A 22388-nucleotide genomic window follows, 5' to 3' on the forward strand; every position below is an offset into this window, starting at 1 on the left:
GCTTCTATAAACATTCATGTATACATCTCTATATAGCATATGCTTTCATTTCTCTTGGGTAAATACCCAGCAGTAGAATTGCTAGGCCATGTGGTAGATGTATATTTGACTTTTAAATAAACTATCAAAGTATTTCCCAAAGTGGTTGTACCATTTTATATTCCAACCAACATTTGAGTTCCAACTGATTCACATCATTGTCAACACTTGGTGGGGTCAGCCTTTTAAATTTTAGACATTTTAATAAGTGGCATCACATTATGGTTTTCATTTGCATTTTCCTAATGTTTAATGATGTTGAAAATCTTTTCACATGCTTATTTGCTGTCTATATGTCTCTCTGGTCAAATCTCTGTTCAAATATTTTCCCATATGAAAAATTTGGTTGGTTTTCTTATTACTGAGTTTTGAGAGTTCTCTGTATATTCTAAATACAAGTCTGTTACCACATGTGATTTGCAAATGTTTTCTTCTAGTGAGCAATTTGCCTTTTCATACTTGTAACATTGTCTTTCAAAGAGTGGAATTTTAAAATTCTGATAAATTCTAACAATCATTTTTTAATTTTAGAATTGTACATTTGTTGCCCACCCCAAGTTTAAGAGTTTTCCTAAATTATTTTCCTAAATTTTCTTCTAGAAGTTTTATAGTTTTAGGTTTTGTATTTAAGCCTATGATTTTGAGCTCATTTATATATATGGTGTGAGATATGGATTGAAATCTATTTTTTTTACATATGAATCTCTAATTGGTCCAGCATTATTCTTTGAAAAGTCTCTCCTTTCCTTTCACCACAGAATTGCCTTTTCACCTTTATTAAAAATAAACTGATTTCTATGGTCATCAGTCTAACACCTTTATTCTGTTCCATTGACCTTTATGTCTATGTTAACACCAATACCTCACCATCTTGATGACCGTAGTTTTAGAGTAAGTCTTAAAGTCGAGAAGTATAACTTCCCCAACTTTATTCTTCTTTTTCAAAGTTATTTTGGTCATTCTTGGTCCTTTGCATTTCCATATGAATTTTAGGAGAAGCTTGACAATTTCCATACACACAAAAGAAACCTCCAGGAATTTTTATTGGGACTACATTGAATCTACAGATAAATTTAGGAAGAAGTGACATGTTAACAGTGTTGAGTTTTCCAATCCATGAATGCAGTATACCTTTCCATTTATTTAGGTTCTATGTGATTTCTTCCAGCAATGCCTTATAATTTTAAGTGCACTAGTCTGGCGCTTCTTTTGACAGATTTACTTCTTAAAATTTCATGTTTTTGATGGAATTGTAAATTATACTCATTTTTATTTGAAGTTCTTTTTATTGTTAGTATATAGAAATACAAATGATTCGGGGATATTGATCTTATATCCTGCAACCTTGCTAAGCTCACTTATTCTGGTAGCTTTTATATGAGTCTCGTGGGACTGTATATACAGGTAATCATGTCACGTGTGAACATAAAGAGTTTGACTTCTTCCTTTCCAATCTGGATACATTTTATTTCTTTTTTATGATTTATTGTGCTGACTAGAACCTCCAATGCAATGTTATATAGAAGTGCTGAGGGTGGACATCCTTTTCTAGTTTCCTGAACTTAGCTGGAAAGCATTCGGTCTTTCACAGTTAAGTGTGGTACTAGCTGTAGATTGCTTATCCCAGAGAAATAGAAACTTATGTTCACACAAAAAACCTCTACAAAAATGTTTATAACTGCTTTATTCATACTAGTCAAAAATGGGAAACAACCCAAATGTCCTTCAGTGGCTGAATCATTAAGCAAACTATGCTATAGCCATACTGTGGAATACTCCTCAGCAATAGAAGAGAATGACCTATCAACACACAGAATAATTTGTATGGATTTCAAGGGACTCATGCCAAATGAAAACAGTTGATCCCAAAGGCTACATATTATATGATTCTACATATAATATTCTTGAAATGACAAAATGGTCAAGATGGAGAACAGATTAGTAGTTGCCAGAGCTTAAAGAGAGGGATAGGGAGAGAAATAGCCATGGCTATGAAGAGGTAGCAGGAGGGATGCTTGAAATGGTACTGTCTTCATCTTGACTGTGATGATGGTTACACAATCTGCACATGTGATAAAATTGCATAAAACTAAACACACACACACACACGAGCGCGCACACACACACACACACACACGAGTGTATGTAAAACTGGAGAAATCTGAATATCAGTGGATTTCATCAATGCCAACTATCTGGTTGTGATATCACACTACAGTTCAACAGGATGTTACCACTGGGGAAAACTGGGTGAGTCTGTACAGAATCTCTCTTTCTTATTATGTCTTGTAACTGCATGTGAATTATCTCAAAATACAAAGTTTTAAAAAAGAAAATGAAGGGTTGAGACTGGAGATATCCAAGAACTGAATAAAGCATCATGTATCCATACTGTGGACTATTATGCAGCTATTTAATAGAACAAATTAGAGCTTACCATTTACTTGGTAGATTTTTCATAAGGCTTTGTTGAATGAAAAAAGTAAGGTTCAGAAATATGAGTGTGATACGATTCTACTTTTAAGAAATGATGTCCAAAAATACCCCTACATATACTTATCATTTATGTGTGTGTGTATATATATATATATATGTATATGTATTTGTACATAGCTCTGTGTGTGTGTGTGTGTGTGTGTGTGTGTGTGTGTGTGTGTGTGTGTGAGTTAACAATGGATAAATATATGTGAAGATACATGCTAGTTTGTCAACATGAATTACCTTGAGGGAAGGATGAATGGTATGGATGGTATGGAGGGACTGAGGGAAGGAGTAACTAGAAAAATGGACAAAGAAAAAAAATAGAGACAGCACTAAAAGTACTAACATGTAAAACAATAGCAAATTTTCTTATATGCAGTTGTTATGTGTGTGTTTTGTGTTCTTATAAATTTACAGAAAATTTAAGATTTATTTTTGTTGCTTTTTATTTTATTATTCTTCTTCAATGGTTGCAAATTTATTGAGTTATACTTTACATACCATTCAGTTCACCCAAAGTGTACAGTTCAGTGGTTTTTAATATATTCACAAAGCTGTGCAACTGTCACCACAGTAAATTTTAAAACATTTTTATCATCCTAAAAAGAAATGCCATAGCCACTAAAAGTCACTCCCCTTTTACTCCCAATTCCCTCTCTCTATCCCTAGGCAACCACTAATCTACTTTGTTTCTATAGATTTGTCTATTATGGATATTTCATGTAAGTGGAATCATAAAATATATGATATTTTGTGTCTGGCTTCTTTCACTTAACATAATGTTTTCAAGTTCATCCATGTTGTAGCATCTATCAACTTTTTCTTTTTATTGCCAAATAATATTCCATTTTATAGCTATATCACATAGAATTTATCCATTCAAGGGCACACCCTTGCCCATGTGCAGAGTCATCCAGGATCCAGGGATGACAGTGATTATAGCAAAGTCCCTCTTGTCTCTTTCCCTAATCTTTCTGTAAAAGCTGTCTCCCTCAGTTGGTATCACACTCAGATATTAGCTTTCCCTAATTGCCAGCTGGTTGTTCTCCTGTTTTTCACCACAATTCCCTGATATGCGAATCGCTCCAGAGTCTGGTTCAATTACATTTGAGCAGGAGTAGTTTTTGAGGCCAGTCTTTGAAGTTTGTTCTGACCCCAGGAGGGCATTTCTAAGCTGTCTCTTTTCCTGGTTCTCTGAAACTATCTGGCTACTATTTAGCTTGTTGTCCTAATGCCTCCTTTTAATTGCTTACCCCAAAATCTCCGTTCTTTTTAATAGTCACCTTAGACTTGAACTTCCTCATACTCTAAATCAGATAAAATCAATTCCTTGGGATAGAGCTTTAGAGGTATCTGTATTCTTAGGGACCCTTTGTCAAAATTTACGAGCCAGTGTTCTGAGCATTGGGCTGGGATGGTAGCCTCTGGTCTTCTCATCTCAGCCTGCACTTCTGGGCATGGGACCTCAGCCCTGCAAGCAAGCAGGGATGAGGGCAATCAGAACCTCACTGTTCTAGACCTCCCACAAGTAGGATAGAGCTTCCACTTTACAAATGGGGGCTGCTCGGACAGAGGGAGTGCATGAGCTCTCAGCTACACTCACCGGAAATCTAACCTCTGCAACTTGGAGTTAGAGAGTATTAGACGCTGCTGGCCCGCCCTTTTAATAAGATACCATATCCCTTGGATGGGAGCTGAGGAGACAGAAGTCATCCATCCTCTTGGGCACACCCACCCAGAGTGGAGCTTCTTTCAAGCTGACCTGGGGAAGGAAGTGTGGGAGGGAGCAAGTCATGGCTCAGGTGCCATAGAGTCTCTATTCTTATCAAGTTTTAGTAGATTTTCTTGAATAAATATTTCTTCATCCTTTTTATGTTCTTAGGACAATTTCCAGAGACTTTTAATTGGTTGTTTAATTTCGTTTGGTTTTTTAATACAATTTTTTCCAGTTAAGTTTGCTTGGTTGGGGATAGGGCCTCACATTGCCATTGTTGAAGTGTTCCCCCCAGAATTATTTTTTTAAAGGCTGTGCCAAAGAAAACTCCTAGTTTCATCACATAGGCTGAGCTTCAATTTTCTTATCTGTAAATGGGGCTAATATTCCACACCACACTGCCTGGGACTAGTAACCCTGAGTAACTGTTAGTTTCTTCTTTCCCTCCTCTTATCTCACTTTTGGGGCTTAGAGAAGTTCTAGTTGAATAAAGATGCCTGCCCAATAATGCATTGTCATGTTTAAACATTTTAAGTCTCCAAGAAAGTATCTCAAGCAAAGTGAGAAGTATATGTAAACACTTTTAAAAACTGATCTTCAGACCTGAACCAGGGTCCTTTTAGAGTTTCCGCTCATGAGAATATACTTTAACAAAACCAGAAACCTCATGACTCAAGGTCTCTTTCTTCTTCCTCCCCTTCTCTCACCACCTACCCCTACCCCAATCTCTTCCAACTCACTTCCCTCCTGCATTAAAACCTTCCACCAACATATGAGAATTACTGAATAGAAACTAAATGATTGAATAGTTAAAAGAATAAAATTTAGTCAGCCTTTATGAAGATTTGTAAAGTGACTAGTAATCAGTATTCTCTCTGAGCTGTTTTTGTGCAGCAATCTGGACCTTGAAATAACCTTCATCTCTCTCTCTCTCTCTCTCTCTCTCTCTCTCTCTCTCTTCCTCCCCCTATCTTTCTTTCTATTAAGAAGTGACAATTCTGTGAAAGTCATTTCCAGTCCTGCGTGTTTATTCATTTAACAAAGATGATTTAATGCCTAGACTGTGTGTAGCACTCTTCTAGGTACTTGGTCCCTGGAATGCATCTTAAGAGATGAGATGGGATTTGAGGAGCTGCCCAATCAGCATATGCCTCACCAAACCAAAACATGATTGTCATGTTTGCTTAATCTTTATGCAGCTCATAGATTAAAATGATCAGAAGGAATATCTTTTTTTTTGTGAGGGGGGTTCAAGATATATATTTTTAATTGAATTGGGGGTGTGACCCAAGGAGAGGCTCTAATTGATGCTTAACCTTTATCTCCACCTTGTACTAGCTTTAGACCTGGCCAAGGACAAATAGCATCTTGCTTTCAAAATCTCATGCAGGTAATATTGAACAACAAGAATCCCTTAAAATTGATTCCTAAACTGCTACAAATGTTTTGAGCTTCTTAAAAGATCTAGAACCTGGTTGGTTCTACTTAAAAACCTAGCAATCTTCTTTTAAATAAAGAATTTAGAGAACAGATAGACTTATAAAAATTTTAATCTGACACTAGGGGGATTTTGTGTACTTTGGATTGTGAACTGAAAATTACATTATTTTGTTTAGCGGGTGCATAATGAACCCTTACTACTTTCAGTATTAGCAAGAAATACTCCTACATTCAAGAAATGTCTTGTATATAAATAACTATAATGTTAGACAGAAAATATTTGTTATAATAGAGGAGCTAAAAATTCCACTTAAAACAGATAAGGAACAGATTTATTCCTCTTAGACAGGATTAGAAATTGTTTCATAAAGGAAATGTCATCTGGTCCAAAGCCAATGAGAGGGCAGAAATGTAGGGACATCATAAAAGCAACCCAAGTACATTACAGGCTGCCTTTAGAGACCAGACAGTAATCCATGTGACTGGAGCACTGGGAAAAGGGAAATGAAATTCAAGGATTTGTAGTAATCATGAAGACCCTGAAATGTCATCAAAGGAGTTGGTTTATTTTGAAGCCAACTGAAAACCACGGAAGGGTTTCGAAACAGGGAGTTATAATCAAAACGTCCTTAAAGAGATTATTCTGACACCCATGTATAAAATAGATTAAAAAAAATCAGAGGTCGGAAGACCAGTACAGAGGCCATAGTTGTATTAGGCCAGGTGGACCTGAACTAAGAGAGCAAAATCACAGTAGATGTCAGTTCTATAAACATGAAACAGGAATCAGAATCAAGGGAATGGATGCAAGAGCTACTATAATGAGGATGACCAGAACTTGGGAACCAATGCCAGCAGTGAAAGAGGGAGCACAAGATGTTTTGCAGTTGGATATCTGTGTTCTGGGGAGGTTGACAATGTTCTTAAAAAGAATAAGGAAAAAGAAAGATAAGGTTTGGGGAAAGAAGGAAAGTGATGTTTCACTTATTCAATAAATATTTATTGAGCACTTACTTTGTACCAGGCACTGTTCCAGGTGACAGAGTCCTATCTTTAATTTTTAAAACACTTTATGTGGTCAAGTCAGTGTTCCCAGTCTGTGTGACTCCAAAGGCAGAACAGGAGACAGGGAGTAGGAATCAGGTAGGAAGTAAAATATCTTTTTTTGGGGGGGGGGGGTTCTCTTTATATATTTCTAATTGAAGTATAGTCAGTTATAATGTGTCAATTTCCAGTAGTAAAATATCTTTCTAATAAATGGAGGCTTTTTGATAAGTAGTAAGAGCTCTGTTATAGGCAGTATTCTAGCATAAATTGGATGATATTCCTCCAGGAACGCTGTGACAAGGGATTCCTGCATGAAGAGGGACCAACCTTTCTGCAAGTTCTCTCCCAACCTTAAGGAAGAGTCTGTTCTTTCATGATCTGTTCCTATGGGTTCTACTATTAATCTCTGGTTTCTCTCAATTATTAAATAAATTGCTCAGTCTGTCTGCCATTCAATAAAACTCACACATTTACATCTGTTATTCTTAAATTTTATTTTTGGTTAGGGCTCTTCTTTATTAAAAATTCTACCCAGTAATGTTACCTTTAGAGCTAATTTAGAATGCCAACCCTGGTAGATTGGGTTATTAATATCAGAGGGGAAAAGGACTTCTTGTGCCTAATAGTATTTTTGTTTGGAAGAAGCCTTGCAGATGAGAAATGAATTATCTTGACTTCAAGATTGCGATGCAGTTTCTATATTTTGCAGTAATTCAAGAAGGAAAAAACATACCTCAGAGAGGTTCATTTTGATACAGCATGGTAAAGAAAGAGAATTGTTCTCCAAGCACTGCAGAGCTTCAGATCGGAAACATATATCTGTGCTGCATGTAAAAAAAGAAGAAAGGGAAAGAAAGAGGAAAAAAGGAACAAGGGAACCTGTAGGGAGCTCGCCTATAAGCTATAGTTAAAGCTTTGCATTTCCTGGTGTCTTTTGAAACGTCAGATTCCACAACAAATAGCTCTGTAACGTATAACCAGTATGAAGATTCAATTCAGATTTAAGCACTTTGGTTTGCGTTTGAATCTTGCTATTTTCTGCATTTGTTTTGACTGCTCTCATCATTCAAGATTGACGCTTGGATGGGTGTGTAGGAGGAAGCAGCAGCAGCAGGCTTACAGCTTGCAGACAAAAAAAATCTGCCTTATCTGATGGCTATTATTGAAAATGCGAGGTGTAGCCTGGGCTGGGTAATGAAGGGGAGCGAGCGAGGGGGAGCACGGAGCATGGAGCTGCATACTGATGAGTGTAGGAGTACTTGATAAAAAGAATTCTGGCTGCCGGCCGTGCATTGCTCATTGTGGAGTACTCCAACAATCACATAGAACGCAGACCAGCCTAAGCTGACAGCTTGATATGCCTTCTTCTGCTGCCTGGTTTGGGGGCTGTATGACGTACTGGTCGGTAGTAAAGATTAATATGTAAGAAATGTGGAGCTAGGATCAAGTCATACTCCACAGCCTGCCTGGCAAACTATGTTTTACTTCTGACTTTGCTCTCTCGCTGAGAACATTAATCTGTCAAGCTGGCGGGCTCCTTTGATAGCAACTTTCCCAGGAGCATGATGTGGCAATGCCACCTCTCAGCCCAGGACTACCGCTATTACCCCGTGGACGGCTACTCCCTGCTTAAACGCTTCCCTCTTCATCCTCTTACAGGACCCCGATGCCCTGTCCAAACAGTGGGACAATGGTTGGAAAGCATTGGGCTACCTCAGTACGAGAACCACCTGATGGCTAATGGATTTGACAATGTGCAGTTTATGGTAAGACGCTCTCTGTGTCCACAGAGCTGCCTTTTGTCTGTCTTTGCTTCTTATGTGTCTTACACGGCTCAGAGGCAGCCTGATTTGCACCAAAACCGGTCAGTTTTATATGTGTAACTGCATCAGAAAATCGTATGCCCTTAGGACTGAACTTACTGTGTACATATAGACACTTGCTGAAAAATGAGATCTATGTGCATCCATATACATGTGTATTATATGAATGAACCGGTGCGAGTACTATTTATAGGCAGTGAAAGATTAACATTTATATTCTCCCTGTCATTCTTTGTGTGATTTTTATAAATTTGTAATCTTGGAATACCCAGTTATATTATAGCACTCTTCAGTTAATTCTAGGTTCCTAAAACATATTATTTCATTTGAACATCAGCATTTTAGTGGTTAATTAGACAATTTGTCGTGTTTACCATGTGAAGATCATTTTTTCCCTGATAATTGTCTGATAAGCAGTTTAAATTGTGTGGATGACCTTTAGTTCATTAGCAAACTGCTTCAGATGGTCAGTTATAGAGAGCTTTCACTTACTTCACGTGCTGATTAAAGAGCAATGAGGTATTGTTTATTTCTGTAGGTAAAAAACTAACACTTCAGTCAGTTAACTGTCAATATCTAGAAAGAGAGGCTGATGGACTAGGAACATTAGTGTACTTCTGAATACTGGTCTGCCTGCAAACTAAATCTGGTGTGTGCCAACTTCCCACTGTGATGAATATAGGTGAGGAAGGAGGATGGGGAGATGTGCAGACCCATAATACAGCTTTCTAATCATTTACATACCACCCCCAGTGCTCATCAGTTTCCCTTGTTAAGCTACGTCACAGTCCTCAATACCTTTCCTTGCTTTTAAGGTCCCATCACACAATATTACTGATCCCTAAATTTAGAGAGAGCTATATAATATAGGCATGTAGCACATAAATGGCTTGCAGAAACAATAGCCATTTCCAAATAAAATGCTGGGGCTAACACCTGAAGCTTATTAATGACAGAATTGATAACACGATACTGAGAGCTGGTCATGTCTTTTTATTTCCATTTGAGATTATTTTCTCCAAGCTTGTCTTGACTATTGTAGATTTGAAAATTATTCTAATTGTTAAACTTCTGCTTCTTCTCCAAAAATATGTGTGCCCTGTGAGCTTTTTCTAAAAAGCTACATAAAGTAGTAAGACTTATGAGCTATAAGTAATTCTATCCATAGAATCCTTTATGAACCTATTTTTTATAATGAGATATAAAGCCACTGTTATTTTTCTCATGTCTAAGAATACTGTCACTGACTAGACTGATATTGTGGGTATTGAAATAGAGAAAAAGTGAAATTGCTTCAATTGCTGTGAGTCTTAGGACACTGAGCAGAATTAGGACAGACTTAGGGCACTAAACATGACGCTAAGAATTAGAGGAACTGTCAAACAGAATGAAAGTCTTTTCATCGTTATTTATATTTACTGCACATGTTGATAAGTCTTTATTCTCTCTCCTTACCTTTGCTTGAAATAAGACTTTCTCATTTCCACTCCTCAAACCCTTGTCCAAATTTATTCTGGTCCCATGAGAAGTTAGGTAGGTATTTGGATTCTCTGGATTATTTGTCTGCTTTGAAAGATTTGAATTCAGCATAATTTTCTTCTGAATGTTTAATACTTTTGAACAAATATAATCTCTTTTTGAAAGCCCAATTCAAAGGTTAATCAAACAGGTTTCAAATAAGCATTTGGAGATCGTAGAAAAGTATTCATGAATGAGATATGTATAAGCATCCCAAAATTGATCTGGGAGGCAAAAATCCTGGACATGTGTGACAAAACCAAGGTCTGATCTTTTCCATAGATAATTGTCTTAATTTTTTTAATTTCAAGTATTGTATATAATTTTCCAGAAATTAAGAAAACATGGTTATTTCAGATGAATCAATCAAATATTTTCTACATGAGGTAGAATTAACTTTAAAATTTTGAATTGTAATTCAGAGGAGTTAATTATGAAAATGAAGCAAATCATAAAATGGTGTTACCAATTATTACTTTACATGTAGCTATACACCATTTATTTACTACTCGTATCATAAAATCAATTTCTGCCTCTATAAAAATTATTTATTGATCTCCATAATCTAATTTATTTAATTATGAACTTAGTTAAAGTACCCTAATATGATCAGCCAACTTTAAGAAATATTTCATTAATGTGGTGAAAAATCTGTTAGACCCGCTTGGTCTTCACTCAGTATCATATTCTAGCTTTTGTTTTTCTTGAAGCACATTCTGACCTGCGTTTATTCATCCTGTTGCCTAAGCAACAAGCACCACACTCCTATTAACTATGATGTAGTGCAGGTCTTATTAGCTTTTTAGAACAAGACAGTAGAGACTGCAAAAGGATATAATTAATGTTGGTTGAAAATCATAGTACATCCATGCATAGACATACTTTATTTAGGAAACATTCTCGAGTCAATTTTTCATTTAATCAGTATTCCATTAACAAATGTGAGTTTCAAAGTGTCCATATAAGTAACTTGCAAAGTATTTATTGAAAGCTTTAAGAAAAAAATTTTGTTAACTCTGTTCTACGTGCTCTTACACATAAGCACAACATATGGATGATTTATGCACCAGGCTATGATTAACTTTAATAAAGATTTATTACATCAATTCCTCAACATGGTTAGAAAAGAAGGACCCCCATTTATTTTTAAATATTTATCAATCATTGCTTCTTTGGGCTCTTAAAACTTATCCTTGATTTTATTGATGTGTCAAATTTTATTTTTCAATAGCTGAAAGTCAAAATTCCAAACTTTTCCTTTGTGTATTTGGTTCTGGTTTGCAGAATAGTTGTGCGCACAGTATTGACCCTTATGTATTCTTAAAAAATAAAAAATAAATGGAAATTGGTACAAAGAATAGCTGCAAAAGTACATGGGGTCACCTAAGACTTTGGAAAAGTCAGATCCATGTTGCAACCAGAAGTTCCTTCAACACAGAACCCTTTGTCTGAAGACTTATCCGAGCCCCACTCTACCTGCTCTCTCTGAAGTCATACATCATCAGCTCCCTTCCAATTAGGCACGTCTGCCTGTACTCACTGGCCTTGGGGAATACTGCCATAGTCCTCTGACATCCCACCCATTTTCCCCAACTTTGTAACACACAAAATGTGTCTAAGTTTCGACATTACATTTCTTTTCATCAAGGAGTTTAGGTGTGAAGTGATTACTATACAAAATGCACATGCTGTTTACTTCCTTATTATATATGTTTCTACCATCATCTCTTTTCCTAGCCTGATGACTGCTTCCCAAAATTTAAGTCTCAAACTACCTATCCTTGTCGTGATGACGGCTCATATGTACTCTGCCTCAGCCTCCGCAGCTATTTCCTTTCCTTTCTCTCTGTCTTTTATCCTCAAAAGTGTAACTCAGTTCCTGCCTTGTTTTTGTAGCTTTGCTTGAGGATTCCAGTCCTTAGCAGCCTCTCTTTTCTCTGAACTCATGTATTGGTTGTATTCAGCATGAAAAATTACATTTGGCATGCCATTATTCACTCTCTAGAATTAGGAGTTAAGTTTTCACTTGTATATATATCATCTCCCCAAAACTGGAAGCTATTCAGATCCAAGTTCTGCGGATTCAATTTCCTTTCCTTTCTCACACTCCTAGCATAATGTTGTGTACCCAGAAATCTCCCCATAAAAACTGGATGCACAGCAGAATGGTGTAGATGGACCTCCAGCCTCATTTTTAAACTGGAAGCCTTGTTTTACCAGTGGAAACATAGAGCATTAGTACCCTTCATTCATTCACGCAATAAATACTCCATAAATATTTTTTGTGGGCTAGGGACAGTCTTAATTCCTAGCGATGTAGCAGTAAATGATACATGATCTTTGACCTCAGGCAGGTTACAGTATTGCTCTCAGAACTATCATATTATTTGCATGGACATTGTGCATACATTGCTTCATATGCTCACACACGTGTATACACACCCTATGTCACGAGGGTCTTGCCCCTCATCTTTCCATATAATCACCATTCTTCAACATATTACTTACTAGCAATTGTTTTTTTAGCAACAAATTGCAGTAGGTAATGGAAGAGGTAAAAATCTAACATCGCATGGAATATAAGAAGATAAAAGTACTGATAACATCAAAACACTGGCTGTGTTATGATTTATAGTCCAAAGACTATATTAAGAAGTTTATATTACTTGGAAGACTGACCCATATCTTCACCATGATAACTAGCTAACAATCATGTTTGTCACCTCTAATTAAAAAGGGGGAAGAATAAAATTATACCAACTCATTTTTTAAACATCTCCTATGTTTCAAGTAATTGCTATTGAGGTTGGCCTGGGATGCTTTAACCACTATTAAAATATTCAAAATACAGCCTTTACAGAGTAAGATATAAAAATAATATCAGGAGCCCTATGTGAACTGGCATTCTGTACACTTCGGTAGATAGCCTTCATAAAGAACTGAAGGTCAAAGCGAGTACTGCCTGTTAGATACTGAAGTGGAGTCACAGAGTCCTTGGAAGTCATCCACTGAGCTAAAGATCTGAGCAAGATTGATCTTATAAGTATTTAATTAAAACTTTTTTTCATTTTTGTGGTATATTTTACATGCTAATAGACTTCTCTTTTCTGCTCTTATATAACTTTTCTGTAATACGAGCACCATTTGCGGTTGACCTGATAAAATGACCTTTTAAGTATCTTAGCAGCATATCATGATCCAAGTAAGAAGTTAAATTTGTGAAGCAGAAAAATAAATTGTCTCTAAAGGGTAAGACTAATAACCTCCGTGATGATTTCCTGTTTCAAACATTGCTTAAGAAAATGTTATAAAGGTACTGAGATTTAAAGGTATAAAAGAAATATACCTGCCACACTCCCTACGGCTTCCTGTTTCTGAAACAGGCTAGGCTCTGAATTGAGTGGGTGGCTTCATATCAGAAGTGCAGCTTTAATTTTCCAAACTCATTTAAGCCAGTAGTTATACACCCACTTTTGCAAAGAATAAAAAAGTTTTTTTTCAACTATAAGCATTTAAGATCTGTTGGTAACCAAAAGTCAAAGCCAGGAGGGAGTTATTCTTTATTTGGACAACAGCTTAATTACAAATATAATAGGCAGTAGCCTCACAGTGATACGAGAGAGAGAGAGAACTAAAGTAAGATTTCTCATTTCCACTGTCTCATTTCTGTATGATTCGGTTTACTCACCTGTAAAATCAATCTAATGAAAGATCCGGGAGAAATGTTCTTTGGGCTTGTTATTTAATATTTTGAGCTCTTTAAAGATGCAGGGTACAATAGTGGTGCTGGCACAGCTATTAATTGTTCTTGTAGATCTCATTAGCCTCGGAAGGACTCTGCTTGCTTGTGCAGCAGAAAGTCAGAAACGAGGACATGTGCAGGGATGGTCATTTGAGAAGGATGGCCTTCAGAAAAAACAGTAGCCGCCATTCTAATTCGGTGACACTAACAAGAAAAGAGCCTTTTCTCCCACCCAGAAGGTACTCTGATTGCATACTTAAGCATTAAAATATGCTGCCTCATTTTCTAATAATTCAGTACTACAACTCCCATTCCTAACTAATGCTCACATGAAATGGCCTTTAATTTAGTCATGCAGCATATTTGCATAATTTGGTCTCCAGTATTGCTTCAAATGACCCGGACTTTGGGATGAGGAATTTACTTCGTGAATCCAAAAACTTACTAAAACTGCTGAATGACAGACTAATTTTAAGAAATCCGGCCACAATTACATTTCTTTACTTCTTTAAATAGACAGATCTCTCAAACTAATGTTCAGTGGTGATGGCCTCTGTTTTCTCATCTCCAGTCACCTCCTTGACCCCTATAATCCAGCCTGCTTCCCAACTCTTCAGCTAAAATTGTCCTCTTTTAAGTCAGCTGTGAGCTGCTTCTTGCCAAATCCCACCACCCCCTCTTTTTTTCATTTTATTTCTCTTTGGCCTCTTTACAACATCTGATTTTTACTATCTACTCCTTATTGGTATTTATTCCCTTACTGAAATTTATTTGGGGTCTGTGACATTACATGCCCTTTCCAATCACTCCTATTTTCCTAATCCTCCTCCTTTTGAAGGCGGGCAGTGCTCAACTTGTCCATCCACTAGAGAAACCATTACTTCTTAGATCCACATCTGTCCCTACTCTTCGTCTCTTTCTTCCTGGTGCCCAGTGCTATCCAGCTACTCAATAAACATTTCCAAACACATATATGTATACCAGACATTTAGCACAGACCTAGTATCGAATAAATATCCAACAAATATTAAGTATTACTGTAGAATAATTGCTCCAAAGTGATCTTTCTAAAGCACACATTTGCTTTAGCATGCCTCTGCTTAAAACCTTTCAATGATTCTCAGTTACCTATGGGAGATTATATTTACAAAATCCTTCATATGGCTTTCATATTCAGGATCTTTTATGACCTGCCAAATCCAACTTATTTTCCAGCTTCATCTGTTACCATTCCTCTCTTTACCATTCTCTAGAACTGTGTATTTTTCTGTCATTGCCTGGCCTTTGCACATGCTGCTGTCTCTGCTGAAAATTACCTTCCTTCCCCTCTTAACTCCTTTTTATCCTTTAGTTCTTAGCCTGGTTGTCCCTTCTTTCAGCTGTCACTTCTTCCCTGTCTCTACAGGTATGGCCAGGAACCCTTCTTCTGTAGTTCCCTTTCTTACCCCTTGTCTTCTTGGGCTGTATTGCCTATTTACTTGCCCACCTAAACTCACCAGCTCTGCCACACACAAACACTAGAACAGGGGTCAGCAAACTTGTCTTGTAAAGGGCCAGATAGTAAATGTTTTAGATTTTGAAAGCTGTATGATCTCTGTCACAACTATTCTATTCTGCTGTTTATCATGAAAGTGGTCATAGATAAGACATAAATAAATGGGCCTGGCTGTATTCAAATAAAACTTTATTTACAAAAAACAGGCAGATCTTGTCAATGGGCCATCATTTGCCGTCCTTGCACTTGAGTTTGAACTCCCTGAGAGTTAGCAGTATGCTTTGATCCTCTGTGTCTCCAGGGATAGCCCTTGGCTTAAATGTGTAGACACAATAAATGTTTGATGAAACGAGGAAGGAGGAAGGAAAGGAAGAAAGGAGAAAAGGAAAGAAAAGGGGAGTCAGGAATCAGGCAGATGGCTCCAGCAAGATTCCTGAAGGTCTGTTTTGGTTTCAGAAGAACCCGGCCAATAGCTGAGGATATTCAGAGCGAGATCCAGCCTTCAGGAGTCTGACAAGAGCCAAGAGGGTGTTTTTGCTCTAACCAATCAGACTGGAGTATATTTTCAGCAAGGGAACTGCACAGGCATAGGAGCTAGAAAAACACATCTGCAGAGGAAGCCTGTTATTCCCTCTGTTTGGAATTCCTTTCTCTTTCTTCTTCACCTCATTGTGCAGCATTGTTCATGATTGAGCCTAAGCATCACTTCCTCCAGAAAGTATTCCCCAATGCCTTTCTGTCATAACCGCCCCTTCTCTGTGCACCTCTGGCATCCTTTTCTTAGTCCTATGCTAGGCCTCATTAGGATTGCATTGCAATTATGTTATCTGTTCAGATATCTGCCTCCCACCCCAGAAAGTGAGATCCCTAGAGGCAGAGAGTGAGTCTTATTTATCTTTGTATTCCTAAAGCCTAGCACAATGCCTGGTATACAGGTAGCTTCTCAATAAATATTGATTGGATGGCACTTTTAAGTTTTACTTAGTTATTTAGTTTCATATAAATTATCCCATGTATATCTCACCATATCACTATCAGTAATTATTAGTATCCCCATACTATTAATGAAGATAAAGTTTTAAAAATTGTCCAGCCAGCATCTAGGTTTCAAAACCAAACTGCTTGGACCTAAAAGTCCCTGCTCAATTCACTTCAAACCACACTATTTCATCATTCCTCCCTTCATTCATTCAACAAATGTATCTAAAGCCCCTGTTAGATTGCATACACTGAACAGGACACTGACCTGCCCTTCAAGCCCTCCCAGCTTGGGCTTCTGCTCCTTTGAGGGACCTCTTTATCTAACTTCTTCTTATCTCTCCACCTCCTCCCCACTACTTCTCAAGAGGACTTCTGCTTTACCAAGACCGAAACGTCACTGCCAAACAAATACATACCTCCATTTTTTTTTCATGATTTTCCTCCTACCTAACATAGCCTATCTCCTCCCAATTGCCTATTCAAGGAAGACTCATTCCCTAAAGCCCTGGTCCCTCCATCTGCTCTGTGGAGACTTCCTCTGCCCTGCTCACCTCTTCAGCTTCATCTTTCCCCGTCTCAGGCTCTGGCCATGTTGAATTAGTATAGTCTTACACTTGTGCCACACTAGCTTACAAGTCCTTGCCTTTGCACACTCTGCATCTTATGCACACTGTTCTCTGCCCGGAACAATACCTTCTTGCACTCCTTCTGAGCCTGGCTCACTCTTTCTTTAAAAACTGTCTTACAGTTTCCTTCTGGGGACCCTTTCAAACAAATTCTTTGGTATTGCTCAGCTGTTCTTCAGTGGCCTCTCATGGCACCCTGCTCAGACCTCTGGTAGAGCAGGCTTATCATCCAGGGCTGAATTAGCTGCTTCTTTACTTCTTTCTTCCCTGAGAGTAAAGATGCTGTCTGTTTCAGTGTTACTTTCCTGGTCACTAGCACATAATTGGTCCTCATATGAATGTACTGGGGCTGCCCTAACAAAGCGTCGCAAACTGTGACACAAGTTGTCTCATCAGTTCTGGATGCTGGATGTCCGAGATGTCAGCAGGTATCAGCAGAGTCAGTTCCTCCAAGAGCTTTCAGGAGAATCTGTTATAGGCCTCTCTCCTTGACTTAGAGGTTTTTTCCCCCCATGTTTTCACATTGTCTTCCATCTGTGCATATCTGTGTCCAAATTTCCTCTTCTTAGAAAGGACACCAGTCATATTGGATTAGTCTACCCTAACGACCTAATTTTGATTTAACTATCTCTAGACGCCTTGTCTTCAGGTAAAGTCACATTCTGAGGTACTGGGAGATTATGACTTCAACATATGAATTTGAGGGAGGGACACTGTCCAGTAATAGCAGTCCTCAATAAGAATGCATGCATATGCATCCTTTGTTTATTATCCTGCACATTGCCAATCACAATCCATAACAGTCCCTCAATAAATACTTGCTTAATTGAATCAAAACCTATCTACTAGAGGTTTATATGAAATTTAAAATGTCTAAAGGATCTGATGTTACTCTATTCATTGATGATAAATGCAATCTTCCTGACAATTTATAGTTTTGCATGATGGATAATCATATACAAGGACACACTGCTACTTAAGGTGAGAACCAGCAAGGCCAGAACTGAGAACTTCCTACCTCTCTAGTCCTACATTATTTCCATTTTACTTTGCAGAGTTTGCTGGCCCCTAAATAAATCACATTTACAAGAAATGTTCATTTGTTTGCCATCCTTATAGTTGATAACTATCTGATAGAGACATCCCAAAGGAATCAGTGACTTAAATAAGTAGTGTTTTTTAGGAAGGAAATAAAATATAACCAATTTAATAATATAACTACTATTTATCAAGAGCTTATTATATACTTTTTTTTACAGACTCTCCCTCTCCGACAAATGTTACAAAGTATGTAGTATTATTCCAGTTTTACAAATGACAAAATTTAGTTATTAAGAGATAATTATCTGTCCCAAAGCACTCAAGATTCAAACCCAGGTCAGTCTGAGTCCAAAGGGAAAAGATTTTCAATAAGAGTGGCTGTGCAACATCTGTGGGCAAGTGAGAAAGTTATGGTTCTGGATGAATAAAAGTAGCATAAGCATTTCTTGTTCTTGGAGGGGATAATGATTCAGAGGAGAACCAAGAAGAGAGGAAAGAGAGAAGAAAAAACTTGCCTCATGCAGAGAATAGGTAGTCCAGACTAAGGAAACTTCCCACCACACACAGGGTTACAAAAATACAGGTGCACCTCCAGGTCAGGTCTGTCCTCAGACCATGAGATCTTCTGGATGGGGGTCATTCCACGCATGCAGGAAACACTGCATTAAACAGGAACAATGTTCATGGAAGACATGATTTGCCCTTGAATCTAAGTCTTTCTAAGATGTAATGAGTTACCATTATGAGCAGCTACAAATTTTTACCCACAAGAAAACTCAAGCTAGAGAGACATAGAAACAGTGTCTTACAGGTCATTGCTCACAGGCCCCTGACTGCATCTCAGACTTCCTAATCTGGTCTGTGTGTACCATGCACATCATAGACAGTGGGAACTATCCATTCATTTAAGAGCATATGATCTAAAAGAGTACTGAGAAACAAGAGCCCTTATGACTCTACTTATAAATTATAGAAGCATATTAGAAGGAGAGAAAAATGCAATGAATTATTAATATAGGCTTCTGAATAGCAGGTCATTGATTTCTTCCCCTTGAGTCCACAGAATTAAATTTCAGATGGTTAAACTTTTACCTTCTGTCAAACTGAGCAAAGATGATTAGGATTCCTATCTAAAGTATCTTGGGTTTATAAGCCAATGTCTGTTTAGATGGCTGGCAGGAAGAATAAGATTTGCCTTTCCAGAGTTTTGAAGGAGTTCTTGGAATTAGGAGACCTAGAATCTAAAGTAGCTCAAGGTTTTATTCAACAGGAGTTAATTACTCATTGTTCTGTCAGAAAGAAGTAACCCTTTGAAGAAGGAGTGGAGCATCTGGTGTTCGTCAGGCCTGTGTAGCTGTATAACCCACCCAGTTGCCTGTTAGCTCAGAACAGGCGAACAAAAACGTGCAGGCTGGTCAGAATCTACCCAGAAATCCCTCACTCTTCCAAAAAGAAACACACAAAAGGCCATTTACACCAATTCCATCATTTTAAAACTGCTGAATGAGTAACAGTGAGATTCTTTTGGCAGGAAATGGGATGAAGGGTATGTCATATAGGGAAAAAAATGTACTCCACTTAATTCCTGGCAAGTAATTATGACACGGCAGAAATGAAAATACCATATTAAATTCTCATTGCTCTTCATTGTCTTCAAAACTCTTACCTATATATTATCTCATCTAATGCGGGAGACAAATTCTACTTTCAGTTCTAGCATAGATGGTGTGACATTAGGTAAGCCTTCTTCTTTGCAGTCTCTGAACAAGCTCAGATATAACCTCATTTTTTTTCCAAAACTTTCCCTGCTCACTCTTCTTCCCCTCACAGCCACTCTTCTCGTAAGAAATGTCTGCACTTCCTGGCTTGCTCTTCTACTCAGTATAATCAGGCCTCAATACAATTAGCCTCTGTCAGCATCCTGAAATGATTTTTTAATGGTGACTAATGAACCAAACTGCTAATTGCCAAATACAATACACTCTTTCCAGGCCTTATTTACTCCATCTTTCTGTGGCCTTTGTTTCTGCTAACCACTCTTTCCCTCCTTGGTGTTTATATCCTTGACATCTCCCACCCCGGCAGCCACCCCCTCCTCCAGCTCCTTTATAGACCTCCTGCCTCTGCCTGTTCCCTAGGGTTCAACCCTTTCCCTCTTCTCTTCTCCCTCCACACATTCACCCTAGGTGACTTCATTTATACTAACAAATGCAAAAGTTTTCTACTTTCTTATATTGTATTAACCCCTCAAAGTGAAATCTAAAAGTGGAATGATCTTTCCCCCCAAACTTGTCCCACAAGAAAGCTGGATAGAATAATGATGAGCAATCAAGTGAAATGAGTCTAGAGAGGTAACGCAGAGGCCACTGAGAACTTGACAAGAGCATGTTCCATGGAGTAAGAGGAACAGAGACCATACTCCATTGGATTAAAGTAGTAGAGTAGACAACTCTTGAAAGAAGTTTTGCTGAGAATGAAAACACAGAAATAAGCAAGTGGCTAAAGAGTGATTTGAGTGTCAAAGGGAGGATTTTCTAAACAGGAGAGACTGGAGTCATGTTTAGCTACTAAAAGGAATGGTCAGGTAGAAAGGGAGCTCTTGGTATTGGAGAAGAAAGGGATTGACTGAATGAATGAAAGTGAGAGCAGGGTGGGAAGCAGAGACAAGTGGAAGAATTGTCTTTGATGGGGTCATACCTATCGTAACAGGAGGGAAGACAGAGAGAATGGGTGCTGTAATGATTTGTATATAGGATGATGAGACTATATTAAGGTATGTTTCCTTCAGAGGTTTCTATTTTCTAGGAAATTATGAGACAGTGATGTGGAAGATTTGAAGATAGTGAAGAACTTAAAGAGTAATTTCAGAAAGTGGGAAAGAAAATTTACAAGGAAAACAGAGTAAAAATTCCAGGACTTACTTGAGATTTGTAATCATTACACTCAATAGGAATTAGAAAAACAGTTGTACTCTAAGGCACAGGATTGCTTTCATAGTTTGATTCCTTCTCCTACTTGCTGTTGAGACCATGGGCTGGTCACTTAACTGCCATGAGCATCAGTTTCCCAAGTGCAAATAAGAGATAGCACTGCTGTTTCACAAGGTTGTGGTGACAAGTAGATTAAGGCTAGCAGTGTGCTTTCAGTAGGCAAAGAATCATGATGGTGACAAGAGTGCCTGTTCCACTTAGCTGGCAAGCCACTTTGGAATTACTGGCAGCGCAGTGATACACAGAAATTGCCACAAGGCTTCATTGCTCTTGCCCTCCTAATACACTAGATAGAAAGGAAATGCTTCTATGAATTATGCTAGGAACACCAAAATACCCATAACCCACCTATCTCAGTGACCTCATGTCAAATAACTCATAAGGATTTTGGAAAGTTATATCACTGTAATTCACACTTACTCATCACAGACCTTGATCAATCGACCGCACATACAGTCAAAGAACTAAACCTTTCAGGCTTAAAGTGCATGCAGTAGTGTGCACTGATGGCAGAGTGATGTGGGACTTCCAAGAAACTAGGTTGAATTTAGTGCTATCCCTAAGAAACATACTCAAGGACACCCACCTGCTCACAACAATAAAGTTTCCTTAATTATGGTTGATCAAATTGTGATATTTTTTATGAGAACATTTGAATACTCTAGAGTTTAGTAGCTTTGTTCTCAAGGATAACTACCCTAAACTTGCACTCAGACTATAAAGTATATTAGCAAATACTGTGAAGTATATTAACCAACTCAGACTATGAAGACTTTGGCATTTACAGTATAAATTTATGGATTTCAGATCTGCATCTTTTACCCTCTAACATGTGTTGACGGTCTAGAATGGGAAGTAGATGAACATTTGTGAAGGGGATCCTAGGAAAACCTCTTTGAATGGACTCCTGGGAGATTTATCCATTCATTCCAGAGGAAGCACCTATTGAGTACCTACTGTATTCATCAAACTGTGCTAATTGTAACAGAGACTACAGAGAGGCATACTAGGCTTCTGTTAAAGATACTGCTTCTCTGCTCAGGGAGCTACAACTAGCATACTTAACAGCTAAATAGCAATTCAAATAGCGATAAAGGACAACTGTAAATTTTTTCACAGCATAGAATGTAACTGTGGGAGAAATGAGTGTTAGAATTCTATGAATTTCTCCCAGTCCTGAGAAGGAAGAGATTTCGATGAGCTGGAGTGATTAGGGAAGACTCTCTGGAGAAAGTGGGCTTAGGTCGGATTCATGTAAACAGTGAAAATGGGACCAATGATATAAGATTGAATGGAATCATGAACAAAGATGGTGAGGTAGCAAAATGTGTATAGTGTGTATAGAACAAAAGAGATGCTGATCTGGCAACAATCCTGGGGATCGTGTAATGCCTCTGAATGAAAGCATTACCTACCTTGTGAAATCGTGGTTCAGATGCTACACATGCCCC

General features: G+C 37.9%; 1 protein-coding gene across 7 annotated transcripts in view; it reads left to right on the plus strand.

Moving 5' to 3' along the window:
• ANKS1B (ankyrin repeat and sterile alpha motif domain containing 1B) overlaps positions 1-22388 on the plus strand; it is an 860521-nt gene that overhangs the window by 496753 nt on the left and 341380 nt on the right. For 5 of the 7 annotated variants that reach the window (XM_032493560.1, XM_032493561.1, XM_032493562.1 and 2 more), the window contains exon 15: positions 8381-8487. In XM_032493560.1, coding sequence (XP_032349451.1) covers positions 8381-8487 — 107 coding nt within the window. Of the gene's footprint in view, positions 1-8162; positions 8488-22388 lie in introns of those variants that run through there. The other 2 variants (XM_032493568.1, XM_032493569.1) reach the window with 1 other exon arrangement.

The sequence above is a fragment of the Camelus ferus genome, chromosome 12 (assembly GCF_009834535.1).
Source record: "Camelus ferus isolate YT-003-E chromosome 12, BCGSAC_Cfer_1.0, whole genome shotgun sequence".
Taxonomy (NCBI): Eukaryota; Metazoa; Chordata; class Mammalia; order Artiodactyla; family Camelidae; genus Camelus; species Camelus ferus.